Consider the following 23,962-nt stretch of genomic DNA (forward strand, 5'->3'; position numbering starts at 1 on the left):
GCCTTTTTTTAATATCTCAATATTTTTAGGCCATATCGCGATACATGATATATATCTCGATATTTTGCCTTAGCCTTGAATGAACACTTGACACATATAATCACAGCAGTATGATGATTCTATGTGTCTACATTAAAACATTCTTGTTCATACTGCATTAATATCTGCTCAATTTAAACTTTCATGCAGAGAGGGAAATCACAACTAAGTCAATTTAGCAAAAGTGTATTTATTAAACAGTTATTAAGCAGTGGCACAAACATTCATGTCATTTCCAAAACAGAAAGTGCAAGATTGTCAGAGACATTTTAAAACAAGTCACGCAATATCCCTACAAAAAGCTTCAAATTGCCTGATTTTAACCATCGTTATATACACCCGTCCATTTTCCTGTGACGTCACACAGTGATGCCAATACAAACAAACAGCAAGGTATAGCGACAATAGCTCGGATTCAGACTCGGATTTCAGCGGCTCAACACTGTCTGATAAGATAATTACTAACAGCTATGAACTAGGTTTACAGCATATGAAATACATTTGGCAACAACATGCACTTTGAGAGTGCAGACAGCCCATTTCAGGCGCGCTAAGAACATATATTTTTACACGATTTCAGCACTCAGGTTAACCATACCTAAATAGACACAAAATACTGCATTACACAAGACTACCCGAATGTACTCGAATGATTGAAAAAAATTAATGTTTTTAAGCTAAATTATTGGTAAACACAGTTTATGTATAATAATTTACGTAAAACCGCGAGTAATGAATAAAGTTTTCATCAATTAATATATTCTGTAGACATACCCTCATCCGCTCTCTTTTCCTGAAAGCTGATCTGTCCAGTTTTGGAGTTGATGTCAGCAGGCCAGGGAAGCTAGGGTCGATATTCTTCTCTTGATCATCTTCGGTGGCATAAGGGACGGTGTGAGCCAAGACATCAAGGGGGTTTAGCTCGCTCGTCTGCGGGAACAAACTGCCGCCATTGCTTGCCGTGCTACCGAGGTCCTTTGTCCCTGAATTGCTCACACACTCCGGCAGATTCAATGGGGGTCTGGCGGCAGATTTCTTTGACTTTATCGTTGGAAATGCATCTGCTTTGAGTGTCGCAGGATATCCACACATTCTTGCCATCTCTGTCGTAGCATAGTTTTCGTCGGTAAACTGTGTGGAACAAACGACTGACCATTTTGTCGGCTTTCCCCACACCCTCGTATTTTGAACAAATTTCGTCCAATTTCTTGCCACTTTCGCATCTTTGGGCCACTGGTGCAACTTGAATCCGTCCCTGTTCGTGTTGTTACACCCTCCGACAACACACCGACGAAAGAGAGAAAATGGCGGATTGCTTCCCGATGTGACGTCATCGCTCCGAGAGCGAATAATAGAAAGGCGTTTAATTCACCAAAATTCACCCATTTAGAGTTCGGAAATCGGTTGAAAAAATATATAATCTTTTTTTCTGCAACATCAAGGTATATATTGACGCTTACATAGGTCTGGTGATAATGTTCCCCTTTAAACAAACACTGTACAATGTCTGCTCTCACTGGGATGACGACTGACGGGATGTTCATATTTTCCAGTTTGGATGGCGAATTAATCATAATCCTCGCGAAGGGTTACAAAAAAAAAGATGGGTGCAAACGAGTTTGAGTTTCAATTTGAGTTTATTTGGAACATGCATGCATACAACATGATACATCACAATTTACAGTTCCTCTATTCAACATGTTCGAAAAGGAGTAGGAAGAAGTTTGTTTAATCCTACCCCTTTTCCTTTACATTGCAGTTGCTAAGACCTTTAATCACTTCCTGTTCTCAATTTATTCACAATATACTCCATAAATAATAACAATACAAATAAATAAATAAATAATAATTGGTGAAGTAAGTTATATTTCATATGGTGAGATGAGTAAGATTATCTTAAAAATGAATGGATGGATGAAATACATTCAGAATGTTTATCATGGTTCTTCTTCTTTGTACTTTGTAAACACTTTACGTTTGACGAGTTTCTTAAAGTTGATTATATTAGTACATTGTTTGATTTCTTTGCTTAATACATTCCATAATTTATTTCCACATACTGATATACTGAAGGTCTTAAGTGTTGTACGTGCGTACACATATTTTAAATTACATTTTTCTCTAAGATTATATTTCTCCTCTTTTGTTGAGAAGAATTGTTGTACATTATTGGGTAGCAGATTATAGTTTGCTTTCACTATGTCATGGAATTTCAGTATTTATGATTCAATAAATAAAGGGTTTGAATGTTCTCTATATCCAACATTATGTATTATTCTAACTGATCTTTTTTGTAACACCATTAATGAATGAAGTGTACTTTTGTAGTTATTTCCCCATATTTATACACAATAACTCAGATATGTAACACTAGCAAGCAGTAGAGAATATGGAGTGATTTTTGGTCTAGAACATGTTTTGCTGTATTCATTATTGACGTGTTTCTTGCTACTTTATGTTGTATGTATTTTTACATGAGATTTCCAGTTCAATTTATCATCAATCATGACGGACATCTACACCTCCCGCTGCCTCAACAGAGCCAGTGCCATCATCAAGGACAGCACCCACCCTGGCTCTGACCTGTTCCACCTGCTGCCCTCTGGGAAGCGCTACAGGTGCATTAAAACCAAAACAAACAGGATAAAGAACAGCTTCTTCCCCAGGGCCATAACCATCCTGAACGGACTGCCCCATTGTCCCTCATAACTGCCTTCTCTTCGGTGCAATAACCCATTCCACCAACCACCCTGTTTTTGTTTTGTTTTTTCATGTATATATTCATTTCACACCATATTCATTGCACTTCTACATTTTTTATATTTCTATATATTTGCACATTGTTTTTCTAGCATGCACACATCGCACTGTATGGAATGGCCTCAATCTCGTTACCTTGCGTAATGACAATAAAGCTGATTCTGATTCTGATTCTGATTCTGATACCTGGAAATTTGGTTTCATTTACTCTTTCAATTTCTATTCCGTCTATTTGTATTTGTGTTTGACTTTCTCTTCTACTGTTACCAAATAGCATTACTTTAGTTTTACTGAGATTCAAAGATAGTCTGTTTTTGTCAAACCATCTTTTTAATTTGTTAATTTATTCTGTTATTATTTGTATTAGCTTCTGTGTGTTCTCTACTGAACAAAACACTGTTGTATCATCCGCAAATAATACTAACTTTAAATCTTTTGTAACTTTACAAATGTCATTTATATAGAGATTGAACAATTTTGGTCCTGGTATTGATCCCTGAGGTACACCACAGGATATATTTCGCATTGTAGATGTGTTTTCGCCTAGCTTCACGTATTGTTTACTGTTCATTATATAACTTCTAATCCAGTTTAAGACCAACCCTTTGATGCCATATCGTTCTAGTTTTTTAAATTAAAATATTGTGCTTATTTGTGCTAAATGGTTTAGTTAGTTAGATCCATCAACACTGCTGCCGCACATGTTTTACTATCTATTGCATTGGTAATTTCTTCTGTAATTTCAATTAAAGCCATCAAAGTTGAAACATTAGCTCTGTATCCATATTGGTTCTCAGCGAGTATTCTATTTTTGTTTGTGAAATTCTCTAATCTGTTATTGAACAGTTTTTTAATGATTTTAGAAAATTGTGGAAGTAGAGAAACAGGTCTATAATTTGTAAATTGGTGCTTGTCTCCAGTCTTATAAATTGGTGCAATGTTAGCTATTTTCATTTTGTTTGGGAATTTACCTGTTTGAAATGATAGGCTGCTAATATACGTTAATGGTCCTGAGATCTCTTCTATAACCTTTTTTAGCGTTTCCATATCAATTACATTACAATCAGTTGAAGTCTTAGAGTTGCATTTTTTCACGATTTTAACTATTTCCTCCTGTGTCACAATGTGAGGAACATTGAGTTGGGATTTCTATCTATGGCGTCATTATAGTCCTCAATTGAAATTGGGTCTGGAATCCTTTCCTCCAATTTTGGTCCAATATTTACAACGTAATTATTGAAGCTTTCAACTACTTCCCTTATGTTGTCATTATTTTTGTTTACGTCTGAGAAGTATTGGGGGTAATCCCTCTTCGTGCCATTTTTAATAATGCTATTGAGGATGCCCATTGTTGCTCTCATATTGTTTTTGTTCCTGTCTAATAATTGACTGTAATATTTTTTTCGACATGTTCGTATCGTAGTATGTTAGTTAGCTTGTTTTTATCCTTTTTGTACTTATTTTCTGCCTCTGTAGTTCTTTGTGTTATACATTTTCTATATAATGTATTCTTCTTATTACAAGCATTTTTTAATCTTTTTGTCATCCATGGTTGATTATTCTTTCTCTGCTTTGTACTGAGTTGTTTCCATGGACAATTGTCATAAAGTATTATGAACTTGTTTAAGAAATGTTCCTATGCTTCATCAACCTCATTTTCATTGTACACATTGTCACAATTTTGCTTTTCTGGCTCATTTTTGAAAGCAATGGATCCTCTTCTCTGTGCAAAGTCTTCGCAATGTCTTTTTGTCTTCCATGTTCTTCTTGTAGTTTCCATCATATATTGTGAAACTGGCAGATGATCACTAACGTCGGTTATAAGTAGATCACTTGTAGTGTTATTATCAAAATCATTGGTAAAAATATTATCAATAAGCGTGGCACAGTGTCCTGTGATTCCGCTTGGCTTTGTGATTTTAGGATATAAACAGAAGCTGTACATTGTATCAATGAAGTCATCAATAGACTTTTGCTTGTTAGGGTTCAATAAGTCAATAATAAAGTCACCACATAAGAAAATTATTTTTTGACCATTGTCCATGTACTTTGGCTTGATCCATTCTCCAAATGTTTCTATACTTGACTTAGGTGATCTATATATACAACTGATGAATATGTTTTTGCTTTTTTCCTGATATATTTCAATGGTTACACATTCTAAGATATTGTCTATGGCAAATGACATGTTTTTTTTTTACCACTTTGTAGTTCAGGTTCTTCATCATGTACACAGCTACTCCTCCTCCATTTTTGTTGGTTCTGTTGATGTAGTTTAGTTCATATCCTTCCAGATCAAAATCTATTCCTTTTTTATCATCAATCCATGTTTCTGTGACAGCGATCACCTTGACGGGTTTGTTGATGTGTTCTAAAAAGTTCTCCATGAATAATTGACAATTTGTTATCACATTTAATGTTGCTATTACATCTGTATAATAAAAACAATTATTACTGATGTGGGAGAAAAAATGTGTATCTGGATCTATATCATTTTCCAAATCCTGGTTTTTGTGATCTTTGTTGCAGAAGTTTTTTAGTTCCATATTTTCTTGTTCAACAATCTTTGAGTACCAAAGTACCAATGATTGTCACACACAGGCGAAATTAATCTCTGCATTTGACTCATCACCCTTGATCACCCCCTGGGAGGTGAGGGGAGCAGTGGGCAGCAGCGGTGGCCGCACCCGGGAATCATTTTTGGTGATTTAACCCCCAATTCCAACCCTCGATGCTGAGTGCCAAGTGTAGATGGATGCTCTCCTGAATCTAGGTCTTCTTGTTTAGTGGTCTCTAGGAACATAGTAGTGTTGGTGTTGATTTTAGGTGTTTGTTTTCCATCAGACTCCATTATCATCGTTGTTTATCATCGTTGTTGTCCATTTAAACTTTAAAATGTTTCCAGGTCCTTGATGTCATGGACAACATGTACTCTTGCTTCTGGACCATGTTTTGTGAGATGCTCATTCATGTACACAATCGTTCCCTTCAGCTTCTTTCCATGTTTCAGCAATGCCATTTTAGATTTTCTGTTTACGAGTTTCACGAGGACGACTGGAGTCGCATTGTTTCTTCCATTCAGTGGGATGCATGTGTCGATTGTATTAATATTGATTTCAATTTCCTTTGATTGCAGAAAGTTGACCACTTGCTGTTCTGCTGAGACAATATCCATTTCATCTGGTTCACCTCCATTATTCACAGCTTTCGATTAGGATCTTGGTTTAATTCAGTGCCCTGTCACGATGATATCATTCATTCGTTTATCCTGATCCATTTCATCTATGATATTCCACAGAATGTTGTTGTCTTGTTGAAGGGTCGTAATTTTTTTGCGCATTTCCTGGAAGTCCTTTCTTATGTTGTTATTCTGAGTTTGCAGACTTTATATATTTTCCTGAAGACTTCTCAGATCTCGTGTGTATTCTGTTGTTGCTTTTCTCTGATCTTCTTTAAGTTTCTTATTGCTTTTTCCAGAGCTATTGTGTGTTCTAATGTCCCTATTCCTATGTCATGGATTACTTTTTTAGCTTCCCGTCTTGAATCTTATCATGTCCTGTGTCCAACATCAAATCTAGCTCCCCCTTGTGTCCTGTGTCCAGAGAATCTTTTGATTCAGATGACACCGAACGTTTCGGGATTTGAGTTTTTCCTTAAGCTTTTGGCATAGCGGCAAGTCGCTGACGTCGGTGCCTCTTGTATCTCAAACGGCAGTTGCTTCTTTAGCGACTTGCGGCACTTTTAACTTGTTTGTTTCAACAGTTTTGTACCTTGCGCCGTTCAGAGATCAATTTGAGGTGTCAGCCCATCAACTTATATCACTCTGCGTCGTCGGAAGCACTTTAAATTAGCTATAAATTCGCCGTAGCTTATGGTTGCTATGCAACCGCTTGAATTCCGATAAGGCGCCATTGGCTTGAAGCTAACGGCTCTTCCAACTCGCCTTATTTCAGCGTATCAGTGCCTCTCAACCGACCAAAATCATGTCAAAAATGCCAGGTGACTCCTGTGGCTGTGATCGCAAAGTCAGTAGTCAAAATCTTCAAACCTAACAAAAACCCCGGTAGCAGAAGCGGAGACCCTTTTCTTTGCGTACTTTCTCATTGACAGGAAGTGACGTAATGATGTGTTGTGTGTATTTTGGTATTTTTTATATGTTGTCCTTTCACTGCTGTCAAAGAAACATCATGGTGAGCTTTCTTTGCTAATTCTTAAAAAACAAACAACAACGAAACGCCTCATAAATTCTGCCTAGTAACAAACAACAACAAAACATGGAACAGCAATGTTGCTGTGCTAATGAGTATCTGTTTTGGAATGTCATTCTGGAATATCCCCCTGAGGGATTTAAGGAGACCAACATGTACCTGAAACCATTCTTATGTGAAAGTCGTCAGTGTTGCGGAAGTGTCAGAACGCGTTGACGCGGTTGTCTCCCTGCTGACGCCACACTGTTTGCAGACTTCCTGAACCTTTTTCCGGAAATTTTTCCCAATAATGACATACAAGATAGGATTGACGACGCTGTTGAAAATAGACAGGTAGACAAAGATCTGGTCGCAAACTGCTAAAACTCTTTCGAGGGCACATCCTACCAAAATGTTTGTTTTACGGAGCACATCTAGTACGGTGATGAAGTGAAAAGGCACCCAGCAGATGAGGAAGGTTACGAGGACGGCCAGCACCAGCGTGGTGGCCTTCTGCTCACTCTTCTGGGCTTTGGACCTCGCAAGTGACTGTTTCTTTAGCGCCCGGATGATTGTGATGGTGCAGAATGCGATGATGGAAATAGGAATGATGAAGCTAAAGGTGATCAGCATCCCGTCGCAGACCAGCTCTACCATTTGGCTCGGATAAAGCAAGGTGCAAGCTCGAATGTTATGCTCTGGAAAATACTTCACCGCCCTGAAAATCAGCGTTGAAGCGCTCAGTAACAAGCCCAAGCCCCACACCAGCAAACATCCCAGTTTGGCATACTTAGGACGACGCATTCGCCCGTAGGACATCGGATGCACCAGCGCCACATAGCGATCCATGCTAACCAGGACAAGGAAGTAGATGCTGCAGTAAGCGTTCATCTTCATGCCTGCGTTGACCATTTTGCAAAGGGCCTCTCCAAAAGGCCAGTTGAAACCTTGGCTGATGTTGACGGCCCAGAAGGGCAGACAAGACACCAGGAGAAGGTCGGCGGCCGCCAGGTTGCTGAGGTAGATTTCGGCTACCGTGCACGCCTTCTTGTGGAGGCAGAAGACCAGCAGCACGAAGACGTTTAACACGATTCCCAGCGCCGTGATGATGAACAAGTAGGCTGGCTGGTGGCGGGTGAGCCAACCCCAATCATTTAAATTGATGCACTGCGTTTCATTTGTGGAGTTTTGGTCACTGTATGCGTCTGTGGTGTTCAGCTCCGGTAATCTGCAGAAAAACACTCCGATTAGCAAAAACCTTTCAGGCTCCTACAAGTATCATTGCTATATTGCTCTCTCTTTTTGATGAAATAACATTAGAGGAACTATTACGGCGTGTAAGTGGGATAAAACAAACAACATGTTCACTTGACCCACTTCCTGGGAAACTTATCAACTCTTTAGTATTTACATGCTGCTGCTAGGTGACATCATACGCAAATACGGTGTTAGCTTTCACTGTTATGCTGATGACACCCAACTCTACATGCCCCTAAAGCTGACCAACACGCCGGATTGTAGTCAGCTGGAGGCGTGTCTTAATGAAATTAAACAACGGATGTCCGCTAACTTCTTGCAACTCAACGCCAAGAAAACGGAAATGCTGATTATCGGTCCTGCTATACACCGACATTTATTTAATAATACCACCTTAACATTTGACAACCAAACAATTACACAAGGCGACTCAGTAAAGAATCTGGGTATTATCTTCGACCCAACTCTCTCGTTTGAGTCAAACATTAAGAGTGTTACTAAAACGGCCTTCTTTTATCTCCGTAATATCGCTAAAACTTGTTCTATTTTATCCACTAGCTACGCTGAGACCATTATTCATGCGTTTGTTACGTCTTGTCTCGACTACTGTAACGTATTATTTTCGGGTCTCCCTATGTCTAGCATTAAAAGATTACAATTGGTACAAAATGCGGCTGCTAGACTTTTGACAAGAACAAGAAAGTTTGATCATATTAGGCCTATACTGGCTCACCTGCACTGGCTTCCTGTGCACTTAAGATGTGACTTTAAGGTTTTACTACTTATATATAAAATACTACACTGTCTAGCTCCATCCTATCTTGCCGATTGTATTGTACCATATGTCCCGGCAAGAAATTTGCGTTCAAAGAACTCCGGCTTATTAGTGATTCCCAGAGCCCAAAAAAAGTCTGCGGGCTATAGAGCGTTTTCTATTCGGGCTCCAGTACTCTGGAATGCCCTCCCAGTAACAATTAGAGATGCTACCTCAGTAGAAGCATTTAAGTCCCATCTTAAAACTCATTTGTATACTCTAGCCTTTAAATAGACCCCCCTTTTAGACCAGTTGATCTGTCGTTTCTTTTCTTTTCTCCTCTGCTCTCCTCTCCCTTGTGAAGGAGGGGGGGAGGGGGCACAGGTCCGGTGGCCATGGATGAAGTGCTGGCTGTCCAGAGTCGGGACCCGGGGTGGACCGCTCGCCTGTGCATCGGTTGGGAACATCTCTGCGCTGCTGACTCGTCTCCGCTCGGGATGGTGTCCTGCTGTATGCACTATGGACTGGACTCTTACAATTATGTCAGACCTACTCGACATCCATTGCATTCGGTCTCCCCTGGAGAGGGGGGGGGGGTTCCCCACCTATGCGGTCCTCTCCAGGGTTTCTCATAGTCATTCACATCGACGTCCCACTGGGGTGAGTTTTTCCTTGCCCTTATGTGGGCTCTGTACCGAGGATGTCGTTGTGGCTTGTGCAGCCCTTTGAGACACTTGTGATTTAGGGCTATATAAATAAACATTGATTGATTGATTGATTGATATTCGCCGCCCGGCCACTAAAACATGGCCACGATGTGGAAATACCTCGTCATATCCTGAGTAATTCCTCTAAGTTAGAACTTGGTCAACTTGACAATCGCAGTTACAATCATGAGGTGTGATCTTAGCATTCCTGATGTAACATTGCGTATCCTACATTGTCGCTCGAACCAAAATGGTGTTATTGATGTCGGGGGTCGCGGGGGCGCTGGAGCCTATCTCAGCTACAATCGGGCGGAAGGCGGGGTACACCCTGGACAAGTCGCCACCTCATCGCAGGGCCAACACAGATAGACAGGCAACATTCACACTCACATTCACACACTAGGGCCAATTTTAGTGTTGCCAATCAACCTATCCCCAGGTGCATGTCTTTGGAGGTGGGAGGAAGCCGGAGTACCCGGAGGGAACCCACGCAGTCACGGGGAGAACATGCAAACTCCACACAGAAAGATCCCGAGCCTGGGATTGAACCCCAGACTACTCAGCACCTTCGTATTGTGAGGCAGACGCACTAACCCCTCTTCCACCGTGCTGCCCATGAATCAAAATAATTCTTCTTCCCTTTGGCTGGACATGTAAAAAAACAAGTAAAAAAATAAAATCTGCAATGCAGTGAAGCCATGATATTTGAAGCGCGATGTTGGGATTGTACCACAGTTTTTTAAAAGAATGATGAGGTGGCGACTTGTCCAGGGTGTACCCCGCCTAACACCGTAATGTGGTGTGTATTTTCAAAGGGAAGGAGGCGACACCAAGGCAGAACTGCGGTTTAGAAGGTTTACTTAAACCTTTGATGAATGTGTGGGATGTGTATGCTACCACTAGTGAATGAATGCGGACGATGTGTGTAATTAACAATGTGATATTTACCAGTGGGTGTTGTCTGTGTGTGTTGAGTGAATCTTTCACCAAATCCAAGGGGGAAGGCAAAGAGGTAGTCAGTCAAGGGCAGGAGAGAGGCAATGATGTCCGTGTCCAGGCAGTGGTCGAGGATCGAGGGAGGCAAGCAAAGATCGGGGAGGGGGTCGTGAGGCAATACACGATCACGGGTAACAGGGAAGACACTGTGGGAAACACAAAGGACATCAATAAGGGAACGAGGAAGAGCACAAAGAAGGCGAGCAAAGAACGAGGGAGGGGTGCCGGACGTGATGCTTACTCAGGGGAGACTGGCTAAGTTCTGACGAAGGTCTCTTGGGTCCGCTGGCTTTTATGCCGCTCCCTCTCGTCAGGTCCAGGTGCGCTGATGCGCATTTGACTGCAGCCTTGTTCCTGCGTGGGCGTGCCGCGCCCAGCGCGAGCAAGGGCGTGTCCAGGCAAGCAGCCAGAGAAGGAACTGTGACACACAGTTGCAGAAAATGCATGGGTACGAGTCCGCGCCGTGACATAATGCAGCTGAGATAGGCTCCAGCACCCCCCGTGACCCCTAAAGGGACATCCATCCATTCATCCATCCATTCATCCATTCATCCATTCATCCAGCCATCTTCAACCGCTTATCCGGAATCGGGCCTCGGGGACAACAGCTCCAGCAGAGACCCCCAGACTTCCCTTTTCAGAGCAACATTAGCAACTTCCTCCTGGGGGATCCCGAAACATTTTCCAGGACCGAAAGAATACAAGCGGCCAAAATGAGTTTCCTCAGAAGGGTGGCTGCCATCTCCCTTAGACATAGGGTGAGAAGTTCAGTCACTCGAGAGAGAGACTCGTAGTAGAGCCGCTGCTCCTTAGCTTGTAAAGGAGCCAGTTTAGGTGGTCTGGGCATCTCGTGCGGATACCTCACGAGCGTCTCCCTAGGGAGGTCCTTGTTGCACGTCCCACTGGGAGGAGACCCCGGGGCAGTCCAAGGACCAGATGGGGGGGATTACATGTCCTCTCTGGCCAAAGGGACACGCAGTATAAAAGGATGGATGGATATTCTACATATTTTTAGCCAGATTACTGCTTAAATTAATTATTATTTATGTTTTGTATGTATTACAATGCCGTGTTTGTTGTATTTTCTTTTATTGTGTGGTGGATATATCAAAAATATCTGAACTTCCGTTTAGGGACGACTATGGATCGGTTTTACTAATCCTCTTTTTATTATTTATCTATGCATGGTGCAATCGAATGCGCACAGTATGCATTATTTATTATTTATTAACCGTTTTTAGTTTTTCATTGCATTTTACTTTTGTTGCTGTATGTAAAATACCACCACTAAAGTGCTGTTTTATATCCTCCTTTGTGTTCTTTAATGTTTCCCCTTGTTTTTGTGTGTTTTTACCTTTTGGTTTAAACCCGTTGAAGACTGCACAAGAGGGGACACTTTCGTGACTTTTGCGCTACTTAAGTGCTTTTTGGTGGTCTTTTTGAATCTGCACTGCAACCACATAATTTCGCTACTCTGTAATGAATAAAAGTCAACAAGTGCATCCAGAAAATATTCACACAGCTTTACTTTTCCCACATTTTGTTATGTCACAGCCTTATTCCAAAATGGAAATAAATTAATTTTTGTCCTTAAAATTCTATAGACAATGCCCCATAATGACAATGCGAACATTTTTTTTATTTTTTGTTTATTTTTGCAAATTAAAAAAAAACCTACAAAAGTCACATGTACATAATTATTTGAAAGCCTTTGCGCAATACATTCTTGACACACCTTTGGCAGAAATTACAGCCTAAAGGCTTTTTGAATGCGATGCCACAAGCTTGGCACACCTATCTTTGGGCAGTTGTGCCTATTCCTCTTTGCAGCACCTCCTCAAGCTCCATCAAATTGGATGGTTTTCAGATAGTAGTATAATAGTAATATAGTAGTATTATTTGCCTATAAAATTGTTATAACTATACCTCTGCATACCATTGTAAGTTCAAACCACACACTGGCCTTTCCTCCTCTCCCACCATGGTTACAGTGAAGCCAAGTGCTACACACGCTTCGTCGTATTCTGATATGGAAAAAAAAGAGCATGTTACCCTAGCCATACCATAACCTTACTAAGCCCCGTCTCAAGCTGACCCAATCTAACCATACCCTAACGACAATGGTTCGGCGAACCATTTTAATGCCTAACCCTACAAAAGTACAATACTTTTATGTCAAATTGTCATCACCAGTAATGAACTATAATAAGACTTGATAATAACTGGTGGTTTACTAGTTTAATTCTGCTTAAAGTATAGTCTATTTTAGAATTGATCAGGTGTAGTTTTTTTTAATCAAGCCTGCAGGATTTTGATAGTATACTTTAAGGACTTTTAGGGACTGTATGTACCAGTATTGTTTAAATAAACATGACATATGAATAAAATGTATTAAAAAAAAAAAACAACAAAACCTTTACCTCGTAGTTAGAGCAGCCATTTCCTACTGAGTACGTCAGTCCAGATGTGAAGTGTCTAGTTGTCCGCCTGCACTGTGCACGCAGCTTCCCCGTTCTCCGCCTACTCTGTGTCTGACTTGCTCTCTTTCAGGAAATTAGAGCTGAAGTGATGTCAGCCAAAAAGCCTTACATTAGTCCGTTGGTCCTCCTCTTAGTACCACCCCCCCAATTGCCTGTATTATATATATTTTTTTCCTCATTTTAACTATACAGCACATTCATTTCACATTGTTACATTCGTTTTTTTCCTTCAACAACAACTACTACTACCTACTCAGTGGCCTAGTGGTTAGAGTGTCCGCCCTGAGATCGGTAGGTTGTGAGTTCAAATCCCGGCCGAGTCATACCAAAGACTATAAAAATGGGACCCATTACCTCCCTGCTTGGCACTCAGCATCAAGGGTTGGAATTGGGGGTTAAATCACCAAAAATGATTCCCGGGCGCGGCCACCGCTGCTGCCCACTGCTCCCCTCACCTCCCAGGGGGTGATCAAGGGTGATGGGTCAAATGCAGAGAATAATCTCGCCACACCTAGTGTGTGTGTGACAATCATTGGTACTTTAACTTTAACTTTAACTTTACTAATCATGGCAGACTTTTTGAGAGCGAACCAACATAAAACAAACACTGTACAATGTCTGCTCTCACTGGGATGACGACTGACGGGATGTTCACATCTTCCCGTTTGGATGGCGATTTAACCATAATCCTCGCGAAGGGTTAAAAAAAAAAAAAAAAAAAGGTGGGTGCAAACTAGCGTCTTTTCGTGTCTTTCTGGCCATTTCTGAGGCTGAGTTGGCAGTCAACGGTGACCAACTTCTCGGTTTATGGCCAAAAGTAGGCCCTTAATGTTAGTACTTATAATAACAATATCACTAATACTTTTTTAATGTAAGGTCAAGACATGTAATGGAGTATTGTTGGCGCTTTCTTGCTGTTTTATATTGGGTTTTATGGGCGCATTAGACACAATGACTTAATCACTCCCAGTAGCATCATTGTTGGCTGATTTTAGAAGCACTTATCACAAGTTAGAATGTAAAAAAAAAAACAAGTTTGACTTTATTTCGAACATGCATGCATGCATACAACATGATACATCACAATTTCCAGTTTCTCTATTCAACATGTTCGAAAAGGAGTAGGAATTTCGCCACACCTAGTGTGTGTGTGACAGTCATTGGAACTTTAACTTTTTGAACAAAGTTATTTAATCCTACCCCTTTTCCTTTACATAGCAGTTGCGAAAACTTGTGTTCACTTCCTGTTCTCAATTTATTTACAATATACTCCATAATTAATAACAATAAAAATAAATAATAATTGGTGTAGTAAGTTATGTTAAAGGCAGCACGGTGGAAGAGGGGTTAGTGCATCTGCCTCACAATACGAAGGTCCTGAGTAGTCCTGGGTTCAATCCCGGGCTCGGGATCTTTCTGTGTGGAGTTTGCATGTTCTCCCTGTGACTGCGTGGGTTCCCTCCGGGTACTCCGGCTTCCTCCCACCTCCAAAGACATGCACCTGGGGATAGGTTGATTGGCAGCACTAAATGGTCCCTAGTGTGTGGATGTGAGTGTGAATGTTGTCTGTCTATCTGTGTTGGCCCTGCGATGAGGTGGCGACTTGTACAGGGTGTCCCCCGCCTTCCGCCCGATTGTAGCTGAGATAGGCTCCAGCGCCCCCCGCGACCCCAAAGGGAATAAGCGGTAGAAAATGGATGGATGGATGGATGGAAGTTATGTTAAGTAAAACATATGTGTTACATAAAGATTGTGAACGTTAGGCAAAATTCCCCAAAAAAAGCAGTTCCCCTTTAAAGGCCTACTGAAATGCGATTTTCTTATTCAAACGGGGATAGCAGGTCCATTCTGTGTCATACTTGATAATTTCGCGATATTGCCATATTTTTGCTGAAAGGATTTAGTAGAGAACATCGACGATAAAGTTCGCAACTTTTGGTCGCTGATAAAAAAGCCTTGCCTGTACCGGAAGTAGCAGACGATATGCGCGTGACGTCACAGGTTGTGGAGCTCCTCACATCTGCACATTGTTTACAATCATGGCCACCAGCAGCGAGAGCGATTCGGACCGAGAAAGCGACGATTTCCCCATTAATTTGAGCGAGGATGAAAGATTCGTGGATGAGGAAAGTGAGAGTGAAGGACTAGAGGGCAGTGGGAGCGATTCAGATAGGGAAGATGCTGTGAGAGGCGGGTGGGACCTGATATTCAGCTGGGAATGACTAAAACAGTAAATAAACACAAGACATATATATATATATATTCTATTAGCCACAACACAACCAGACTTATATTTAATATGCCACAAATTAATCCCGCATAACAAACACCCCCTCCCTCCCGTCCATATAACCCGCCAATACAACTCAAACACCTGCACAACACACTCAATCCCACAGCCCAAAGTACCGTTCACCTCCCCAAAGTTCATACAGCACATATATTTCCCCAAAGTCCCCAAAGTTACGTACGTGACATGCACATAGCGGCACGCACGTACGGGCAAGCGATCAAATGTTTGGAAGCCGCAGCTGCATGCGTACTCACGGTACCGCGTCTGCGCATCCAACTCAAAGTCCTCCTGGTAAGAGTCTCTGTTGTGCCAGTTCTCCACAGGCCAATGGTAAAGCTTGACTGTCATCTTTCGGGAATGTAAACAATGAAACACCGGCTGTGTTATCCGGCACAAAAGTCAGGGGGTGCATTCTACGGCGGGGGTGCGTTATCCGGCACAACACCTGCCGCAATACACCGCTTCCCACTTACAGCTTTCTTCTTTGCTGTCTCCATTGTTCATTGAACAAATTGCAAAAGATTCACCAACACAGATGTCCAGAATACTGTGGAATTTTGCGATGAAAACAGACGACTTAATAGCTGGCCACCATGCTGTCCCAAAATGTCCTCTACAATCCGTGACGTCACGCGCAGGCTTCATCATACCGAGACGTTTTCAGCAGGATATTTTGCGCGAAATTTAAAATGACACTTTAGTAAGCTAACCCGGCCGTATTGGCATGTGTTGCAATGTTAAGATTTCATCATTGATATATAAACTATCAGACTGCGTGGTCGGTAGTAGTGGGTTTCAGTAGGCCTTTAAGTAAGCGAAAGTGTCCGACCATCACGAGGGAACTCAAAAGTGTCAAAATGAAAACTGTTTACATTACATTTATAATAACTCGGGGTCACGATAGCTGCGAGTAGAAATAAGTAACAAATGTGGTCACGTGGTTAAAATGTGATTGTGAAGTGAATACTTTGTGCGACCCAGCCTCACAGCCTCTACCTCCAGTGGCCCCCGGTTAAACTGATTTATTGTCTCCAATGAACCTAAAATGCATGTTTTTGGGATGTGGGAAGAAACACAACCACCATGTGACCCATTGTTTTAACTGAATTTCAAATGTATTTTGGCCAAATGAAAAAAAAAAAAAAAAATTCAGATTAAATAATAGCAACATGTAAAAAGAAAACATGCTAAAAGAAAAATATTTAAGTCACTAGCCATGACTGTATAATCTGATATGTATTTAATGCAGATTTAAGATAGTTATCACATGCAAAATGTGTCATGTTTATTTTGATATTTTTTATATGTTGTCCTTTCACATTCTGGTGAGCTTTCTTTGCTCATTCTTAAAAAACAAACAACAACAAAAAAACCGCTTCATAGATTCTGCCTAGCAACAAATGTGTCATGATCGTTACCCGGATCATGGCATGATTTATGTTGTTTATGTTTCTGGTTTTAGTCTGTTTCCTGGTTGCACCCTCTTTTCCTGTTTATTCTTGGTTTCCATGGGCACTGATTCTCCTCACCTGTCTTAGTTTTGCAATTAGTGTTTCCACCAGGTGTTTTGGCTAATCACTCCCCTTTATAGTTTCCTGTCACCCAGCAGTAAGTGCTGGGTCAATGTTTGCTTTATGCAACATTTACGTTTCCTCTGGTTTTCTCCTCATAGTAAGTTTGTGCACGCTAGCATTCCTTGTTTATCACCCTTGGTGACATTTTGGTTTTTTGTTTAGCTCCACGCTTGCTAGCGTCCTCAGTCTCGTATTTTTGTCCTGCCTTTTATTTATTAAAGATACTTAATCCTACCTGCACACTCCTCCTGCTTGTCTTCTGTACTGGAAGGAACACACCAGCACAGCTATGCGTCCCCGAAGACGTAACAAAATGACTGCCAAAACATTGAACAGAAATGTTGCTGTGCCTGTCAGTTTGCTAAAATTGGACATCTTTTAATAGATAATATTGTTTAGCACTTTGTACTAGATTGGTAAGATTGGATTCCTCCTCTGTGGTTCTTTGAATGCCAAAATGCTTCATGGCTGAGATGAGTATCTGTTTTGGAATGTCATTCTGGAACATCCCCCTGAGGGATTTAAGGAGACCTACATGTACCTGAAACCACCCTTACGTGAAAGTCTTCAGTGTTGCGGAAGTGTTCGAACGAGTAGACGCGGTCGTCACCGGGCTGACGGCATACTGTTTGCAGACTTCCTGAACCTTTTTCCGGAAATTTTTCCCAACAATGACATACAAGATAGGATTGACGACACTGTTGGAACAAGCCAGGCAGGCAAAGATCTGGGTTAAAATAGCTAAAACATTTTCGAGGGCACATCCTACCAAAATGTTTGTGTCATGGAGCACGTTTATTGCGGTGATGAAGTGATAAGGCCCCCAGCAGATGAGGAAGGCTACGAGGACGACCAGCATCAGCGTGGTGGCCTTCTGCTCACTCTTCTGAGCATTGGACCTCGCAAGTGACTGTTTCTTTAGCGCCCGGATGATTGTGATGGTGCAGAATGCGATGATGGAAATTGAGATGATGAAGCCAAAGGTGATCAGCATCCCGTCGCAGACCAGCTCTACCATTTGGTTCGGATGAGCCGAGATGCAGGCTCGAGCGTCAAACTTTGGAAGATACTTCACCGCCCTGAAAATCAGCGTTGAAGCGCTCAGTAACAAGCCCAAGCCCCACACCAGCAAACATCCCAGTTTGGCATACTTGGGTGTACGCATTTGCCCGTGGGACATAGGATGCACCAGAGCCAGGTAGCGATCCATGCTAACCAGGACAAGGAAGTAGATGCTGCAGTAAGCGGTCATCCTGATGCCTGCATTGACCACTTTGCAAAGGGCCTCTCCAAAAGGCCAGTTGAAATGCTTTTGGATGTCGACGGCCCAGAAGGGCAGATAAGACACCAGGAGAAGGTGGGCGGCCGCCAGGTTGTTTAGGTAGATTTTGGCTACCATGCACGCCTTCTTGTGGAGGCAGAAGACCAGCAGCACGAAGACGTTTAACACGATTCCCAGCGCCGTGATGATGAACAAGTAGACTGGCTGGTGGCGGTTGAGCCAATCCCAATAATTTAAATCGATGCACTGCGTTTCATTTGTGGAGTTTTGGTCATTGTATGCGTCTGTGATGTTCAGGTCTGGTAATCTGCAGAAAAACACTCCGATTAGCAAAAAAAACCTTCAGGATCCGCCAAGCACCCTCTAAGTATCTTTGCTATAGGCGCCGCCCGGCCACTAAAACATGGCCATGGTGTGGAAATACCATGTCACATCCTGAGTGATTCCTCTAAGTTAGAACTTGGTCAACTTGACAGTCGCAGCTACAATCATGAGGTGTGATCTTAGCATTCCAGATCTAACATTGCGTATACTACGTTGTCGCTCAAACCAAAACGGTGTTATTGATTCCTCAGGCCGTAAGACTCTTGAACACATCATAATTAAAATATCCCGTCAACTCCCCCCAAAATGGATTAACTTGCTGGAATAAAAAGACAATAAAACATACATCCATAAACGTGGACGCATGTGAAAAAGTGCAATATATTTACCTGTACAGTAATCTATTTATTTATTTATATATATTTATATACAGGTAAAAGCCAGTAAATTAGAATATTTTGAAAAACTTGATTTATTTCAGTAATTGCATTCAAAAGGTGTAACTTGTACATTATATTTATTCATTGCACACAGACTGATGCATTCAAATGTTTATTTCATTTAATTTTGATTATTTGAAGTGGCAACAAATGAAAATCCAAAATTCCGTGTGTCACAAAATTAGAATATTACTTAAGGCTAATACAAAAAAGGGATTTTTAGAAATGTTGGCCAACTGAAAAGTATGAAAATGAAAAATATGAGCATGTACAATACTCAATACTTGGTTGGAGCTCCTTTTGCCTCAATTACTGCGTTAATGCGGCGTGGCATGGAGTCGATGAGTTTCTGGCACAGCTCAGGTGTTATGAGAGCCCAGGTTGCTCTGATAGTGGCCTTCAACTCTTCTGCGTTTTTGGGTCTGGCATTCTGCATCTTCCTTTTCACAATACCCCACAGATTTTCTATGGGGCTAAGGTCAGGGGAGTTGGCGGGCCAATTTAGAACAGAAATACCATGGTCCGTAAACCAGGCACGGGTAGATTTTGCGCTGTGTGCAGGCGCCAAGTCCTGTTGGAACTTGAAATCTCCATCTCCATAGAGCAGGTCAGCAGCAGGAAGCATGAAGTGCTCTAAAACTTGCTGGTAGACGGCTGCGTTGACCCTGGATCTCAGGAAACAGAGTGGACCGACACCAGCAGATGACATGGCACCCCAAACCATCACTGATGGTGGAAACTTTACACTAGACTTCAGGCAACGTGGATCCTGTGCCTCTCCTGTCTTCCTCCAGACTCTGGGACCTCGATTTCCAAAGGAAATGCAAAATTTGCATGGTTGGGTGATGGTTTGGGGTGCCATGTCATCTGCTGGTGTCGGTCCACTCTGTTTCCTGAGATCCAGGGTCAACGCAGCCGTCTACCAGCAAGTTTTAGAGCACTTCATGCTTCCTGCTGCTGACCTGCTCTATGGAGATGGAGATTTCAAGTTCCAACAGGACTTGGCGCCTGCACACAGCGCAAAATCTACCCGTGCCTGGTTTACGGACCATGGTATTTCTGTTCTAAATTGGCCCGCCAACTCCCCTGACCTTAGCCCCATAGAAAATCTGTGGGGTATTGTGAAAAGGAAGATGCAGAATGCCAGACCCAAAAACGCAGAAGAGTTGAAGGCCACTATCAGAGCAACCTGGGCTCTCATAACACCTGAGCAGTGCCAGAAACTCATCGACTCCATGCCACGCCGCATTAACGCAGTAATTGAGGCAAAAGGAGCTCCAACCAAGTATTGAGTATTGTACATGCTCATATTTTTCATTTTCATACTTTTCAGTTGGCCAACATTTCTAAAAATCCCTTTTTTGTATTAGCCTTAAGTAATATTCTAATTTTGTGACACACGGAATTTTGGATTTTCATTTGTTGCCACTTCAAATCATCAAAATTAAATGAAATAAACATTTGAATGCATCAGTCTGTGTGCAATGAATAAATATAATGTACAAGTTACACCTTTTGAATGCAATTACTGAAATAAATCAAGTTTTTCAAAATATTCTAATTTACTGGCTTTTACCTGTATATATGTATGCCCCAAGTGGAGGAGTTCAAGTACCTCGGAGTCTTGTTCACGAGTGAGGGAAGAGTGGATCGTGAGATCGACAGGCGGATCGGTGCGGCGTCTTCAGTAATGCGGACGCTGTATCGATCTGTTGTGGTGAAGAAGGAGCTGAGCCGGAAGGCAAAGCTCTCAATTTACCGGTCGATCTACGTTCCCATCCTCACCTTTGGTCATGAGCTTTGGGTTATGACCGAAAGGACAAGATAACGGGTACAAGCGGCCGAAATGAGTTTCCTCCGCCGGGTGGCGGGGCTCTCCCTTAGAGATAGGGTGAGAAGCTCTGCCATCCGGGAGGAGCTCAAAGTAAAGCCGCTGCTCCGCCACATCGAGAGGAGCCAGATGAGGTGGTTCGGGCATCTGGTCAGGATGCCACCCGAACGCCTCCCTAGGGAGGTGTTTAGGGCACGTCCGACCGGTAGGAGGCCGCGGGGAAGACCCAGGACACGTTGGGAGGACTATGTCTCCCGGCTGGCCTGGGAACGCCTCGGGGTCCCACAGGAAGAGCTGGACGAAGTGGCTGGGGAGAGGGAAGTCTGGGCTTCCCTGCTTAGGCTGCTGCCCCCGCGACCCGACCTCGGATAAGCGGAAGAAGATGGATGGATGGATGGATATATTTATATATATTTATTTATTTTATATATATATCTATATATTATTTATATATATTTATTTATTTATATATGCACCTTATTGCTTTTTTATCCTGCACCACCATGAGCTTATGTAACGAAATGTCGTTGTTATCTGTGCTGTAAAGTTCAAATTTGAATGACAATAAAAAGGAAGTCTAAGTCTAAGTGAAGATCAATTGAATCAAAATAATTGTTATCACTTTGGCTGGACATGTAAAAAAATCTAATCCGCAATGCAGTGAAGCCGTGACATTTGAAGCGCGATGTTGTGATTATAGCACTTTTTTTTTTTTTTTAAAGAATGATGAGGTAGCGACTTGTCCAGGGTGTGCCCCGCCTACCGCCCGAATGCAGCTGAATCCAGCACCTCCCGCGACCCCGAAAGGGACAAGCGATAGAAAATGGAAGGATGGATGGATACTCTACATATTTTTAGCCAGATTACTGCCTAAATTAATTATTATTTACGTTTTATATGTATCACAATGCCGTGTTTGTTTTATTTTATGTGGTGGAGATATCAAACATATCTGAAATTCCGTTCAGGGACGACTATGAATTGGTTTTACTAACCCTCTTTTTATTATTTATCAACGCGTGGTGCAATAGGATGCGCACAAAATGCATTATTTATTATTTATTAATCATTTTTAGTTTTTCATTGCATTTTGCTTTTGTTGCTGTATGTAAAATACCACCACTAAAGTGACAGCTGGTTGCAGCAGCTTTGTGCTGTTTTATGTCCTCCTTGTGTTCTTTAATGTTTCCCCTTGTTTTTACTTTCGTTACTTTTGCGCTACTTAAGTGCTTTTTTTGTGGTTTTTTGAATCTGCACTGCAACCACATAATTTTGCTACTCTGTGATGAATAAAAGTCAACAAGTGCATCCAGAAAATATTCAAATAGCTTCACTTTTTCCACATTTTGTTATGTCACAGCCTTATTCCAAAATCAAATTAATTAATTTTTGTCCTTAAAATTCTACAGACAATGCTCCATAATGACAATGCGAACAAATTTTTTTATTTTTTTTTATTTTTGCAAATTAAAAAAACCTGTACATAATTATTTGAAAACCTTTGCTCAATACTTTCTTGAAACATCTTTGGCAGCAATTACAGCCTAAAGGCTTTTTGAATACGATACCACAAGCTTGGCACACCTATCTTTGGGCAGTTGCGCCTATTCCTCTTTGCAGCACCTCCTCAAGCTCCATCAAATTGGATGGTTTTCATCCAGAAGTTTTCTGTACATTGCTGCATTTATCTTTTTCTAATATATCCTAAATTGTATCCCAGATTCTGCCGCTGAAAAACATCCCCACAGCATGATGCTGCCACCACCATGTTTCACTTAAGGATGGTCGCTACAGAGACATTTTTTCTCATGGTCAGAGTCAGGGGCGTCACTAGCTTTTAAGGACAGGGTGGGCTTAGCCCCCAGGAGATGCACAGGATGCGAGCGAACGTTACGCACAAGCACAAAACTTCACAAACGGCTAACAAAGACTTAGAAATTATTCATTGTTATTATTATTATTTAAAAAAAATGCACAGGACAAAATTAAATGCTCCCCGGGATGATGGCTTTTAACCATTTTTTTTCTTTTTCTTTTTATGTATTTAGTCATTTTACATTTTATATTAAATGCCTTGGTTTTTCCTCCCTCTGAAAATCCTATGAAATGTTTAACAAGCCATCCTATAATAATACAACAGCTATTAATGTAACAATACAATAAAACAAATACATTTAATGATGTTTTTTTTCATTATTTTAACAATAGGCTAATGTACATTACTTTATATAGATTCTACAAGAAACACAAAACTTAAAAACTAAATTATTTACAATTGTACACACAAGGTTTCGTGCAGCTTCACTCATTGTAAAGGAAGATAATGTGCTTCGTACACCCGCAGGACCGCAAGCAAGGTCGCAGAGAAAATGCGGACTGGAATTTGAGTGATGTGGGCATTTTCTATATGAACAAGTGGAATGGATTGGATACCGACGCACTAAAGGGGCGCTCTACCTTACGCTATGAAGTGAGGGGAAATTGAGTGAATAATAACAGGTTATATGATTATTTATTTAAACTCATATTCGGGCCACTTTATAATGAATGTGTCGGCATGTATTTGTAAAAAAAACCAAAAAAACCCACCAAATTATTTAGGGGGGCTTAAGAATATTTTAGGGGGGCTTGAGCCCCCCTAAAATAGGCCTAGCAACGCCAATGGTCAGAGTCTTTCAGTTGAATTTTGGCAAACTTTTTTACTAAGAAATGGCTTCCATCTGGCCACTACACCATACTGGCCTGATTGGTGGTTTGCTGCAGAGATGGTTGACCTTCCGGTAGGTTCTTCTCTCTCCCCAGAGGAATGCTGTGGCTCTGACAGAGTGACCATCGGGTTCTTGGTCACTTCCCTGACTAGACTAAGATGAATGCAGCAAAGTACAGAGACATCCTGCGTAAAAAAAACAAACCAATGCTTCGCATCCAACCTGAGAGGTGCTGCAAAGTGGAATGGGCAAAGAGGAATGGACAAAATTGCCCGAAGAGAGGTGTGCAAAGCTTGTAGAATTGTATTAAAAAAAGACTTGAGGCTGTAA

General features: G+C 41.5%; 2 protein-coding genes and 1 long non-coding RNA gene across 3 annotated transcripts; all 3 read right to left on the bottom strand.

Moving 5' to 3' along the window:
* Positions 1-7,044: 7,044 nt before the first annotated feature.
* Positions 7,045-9,832, bottom strand: LOC133612034 (B2 bradykinin receptor-like). The gene is made up of 2 exons (XM_061969237.2): positions 9,825-9,832; positions 7,045-8,214 (listed from the first exon to the last, which is right to left on the bottom strand). Exons 1-2 carry the CDS (start codon positions 9,830-9,832, stop codon positions 7,179-7,181), a joined length of 1,044 nt encoding a protein of 347 aa, XP_061825221.2. The 3' UTR covers positions 7,045-7,178.
* Positions 9,833-10,550: 718 nt separating this feature from the next.
* Positions 10,551-13,211, bottom strand: LOC133611232 (uncharacterized). The gene is made up of 3 exons (XR_009815961.2): positions 13,121-13,211; positions 10,942-11,118; positions 10,551-10,846 (listed from the first exon to the last, which is right to left on the bottom strand). It is a non-coding gene; the product is annotated as an uncharacterized lncRNA (long non-coding RNA).
* A 4,389-nt stretch (positions 13,212-17,600) lies between these two features.
* On the bottom strand, positions 17,601-23,757 carry LOC133612035 (B2 bradykinin receptor-like). The gene is made up of 2 exons (XM_072913730.1): positions 23,699-23,757; positions 17,601-18,636 (listed from the first exon to the last, which is right to left on the bottom strand). Exons 1-2 carry the CDS (start codon positions 23,755-23,757, stop codon positions 17,601-17,603), a joined length of 1,095 nt encoding a protein of 364 aa, XP_072769831.1.
* Positions 23,758-23,962: the final 205 nt, after the last annotated feature.

Source organism: Nerophis lumbriciformis, linkage group LG08, assembly GCF_033978685.3.
Source record: "Nerophis lumbriciformis linkage group LG08, RoL_Nlum_v2.1, whole genome shotgun sequence".
Lineage (NCBI taxonomy): Eukaryota > Metazoa > Chordata > Actinopteri > Syngnathiformes > Syngnathidae > Nerophis > Nerophis lumbriciformis.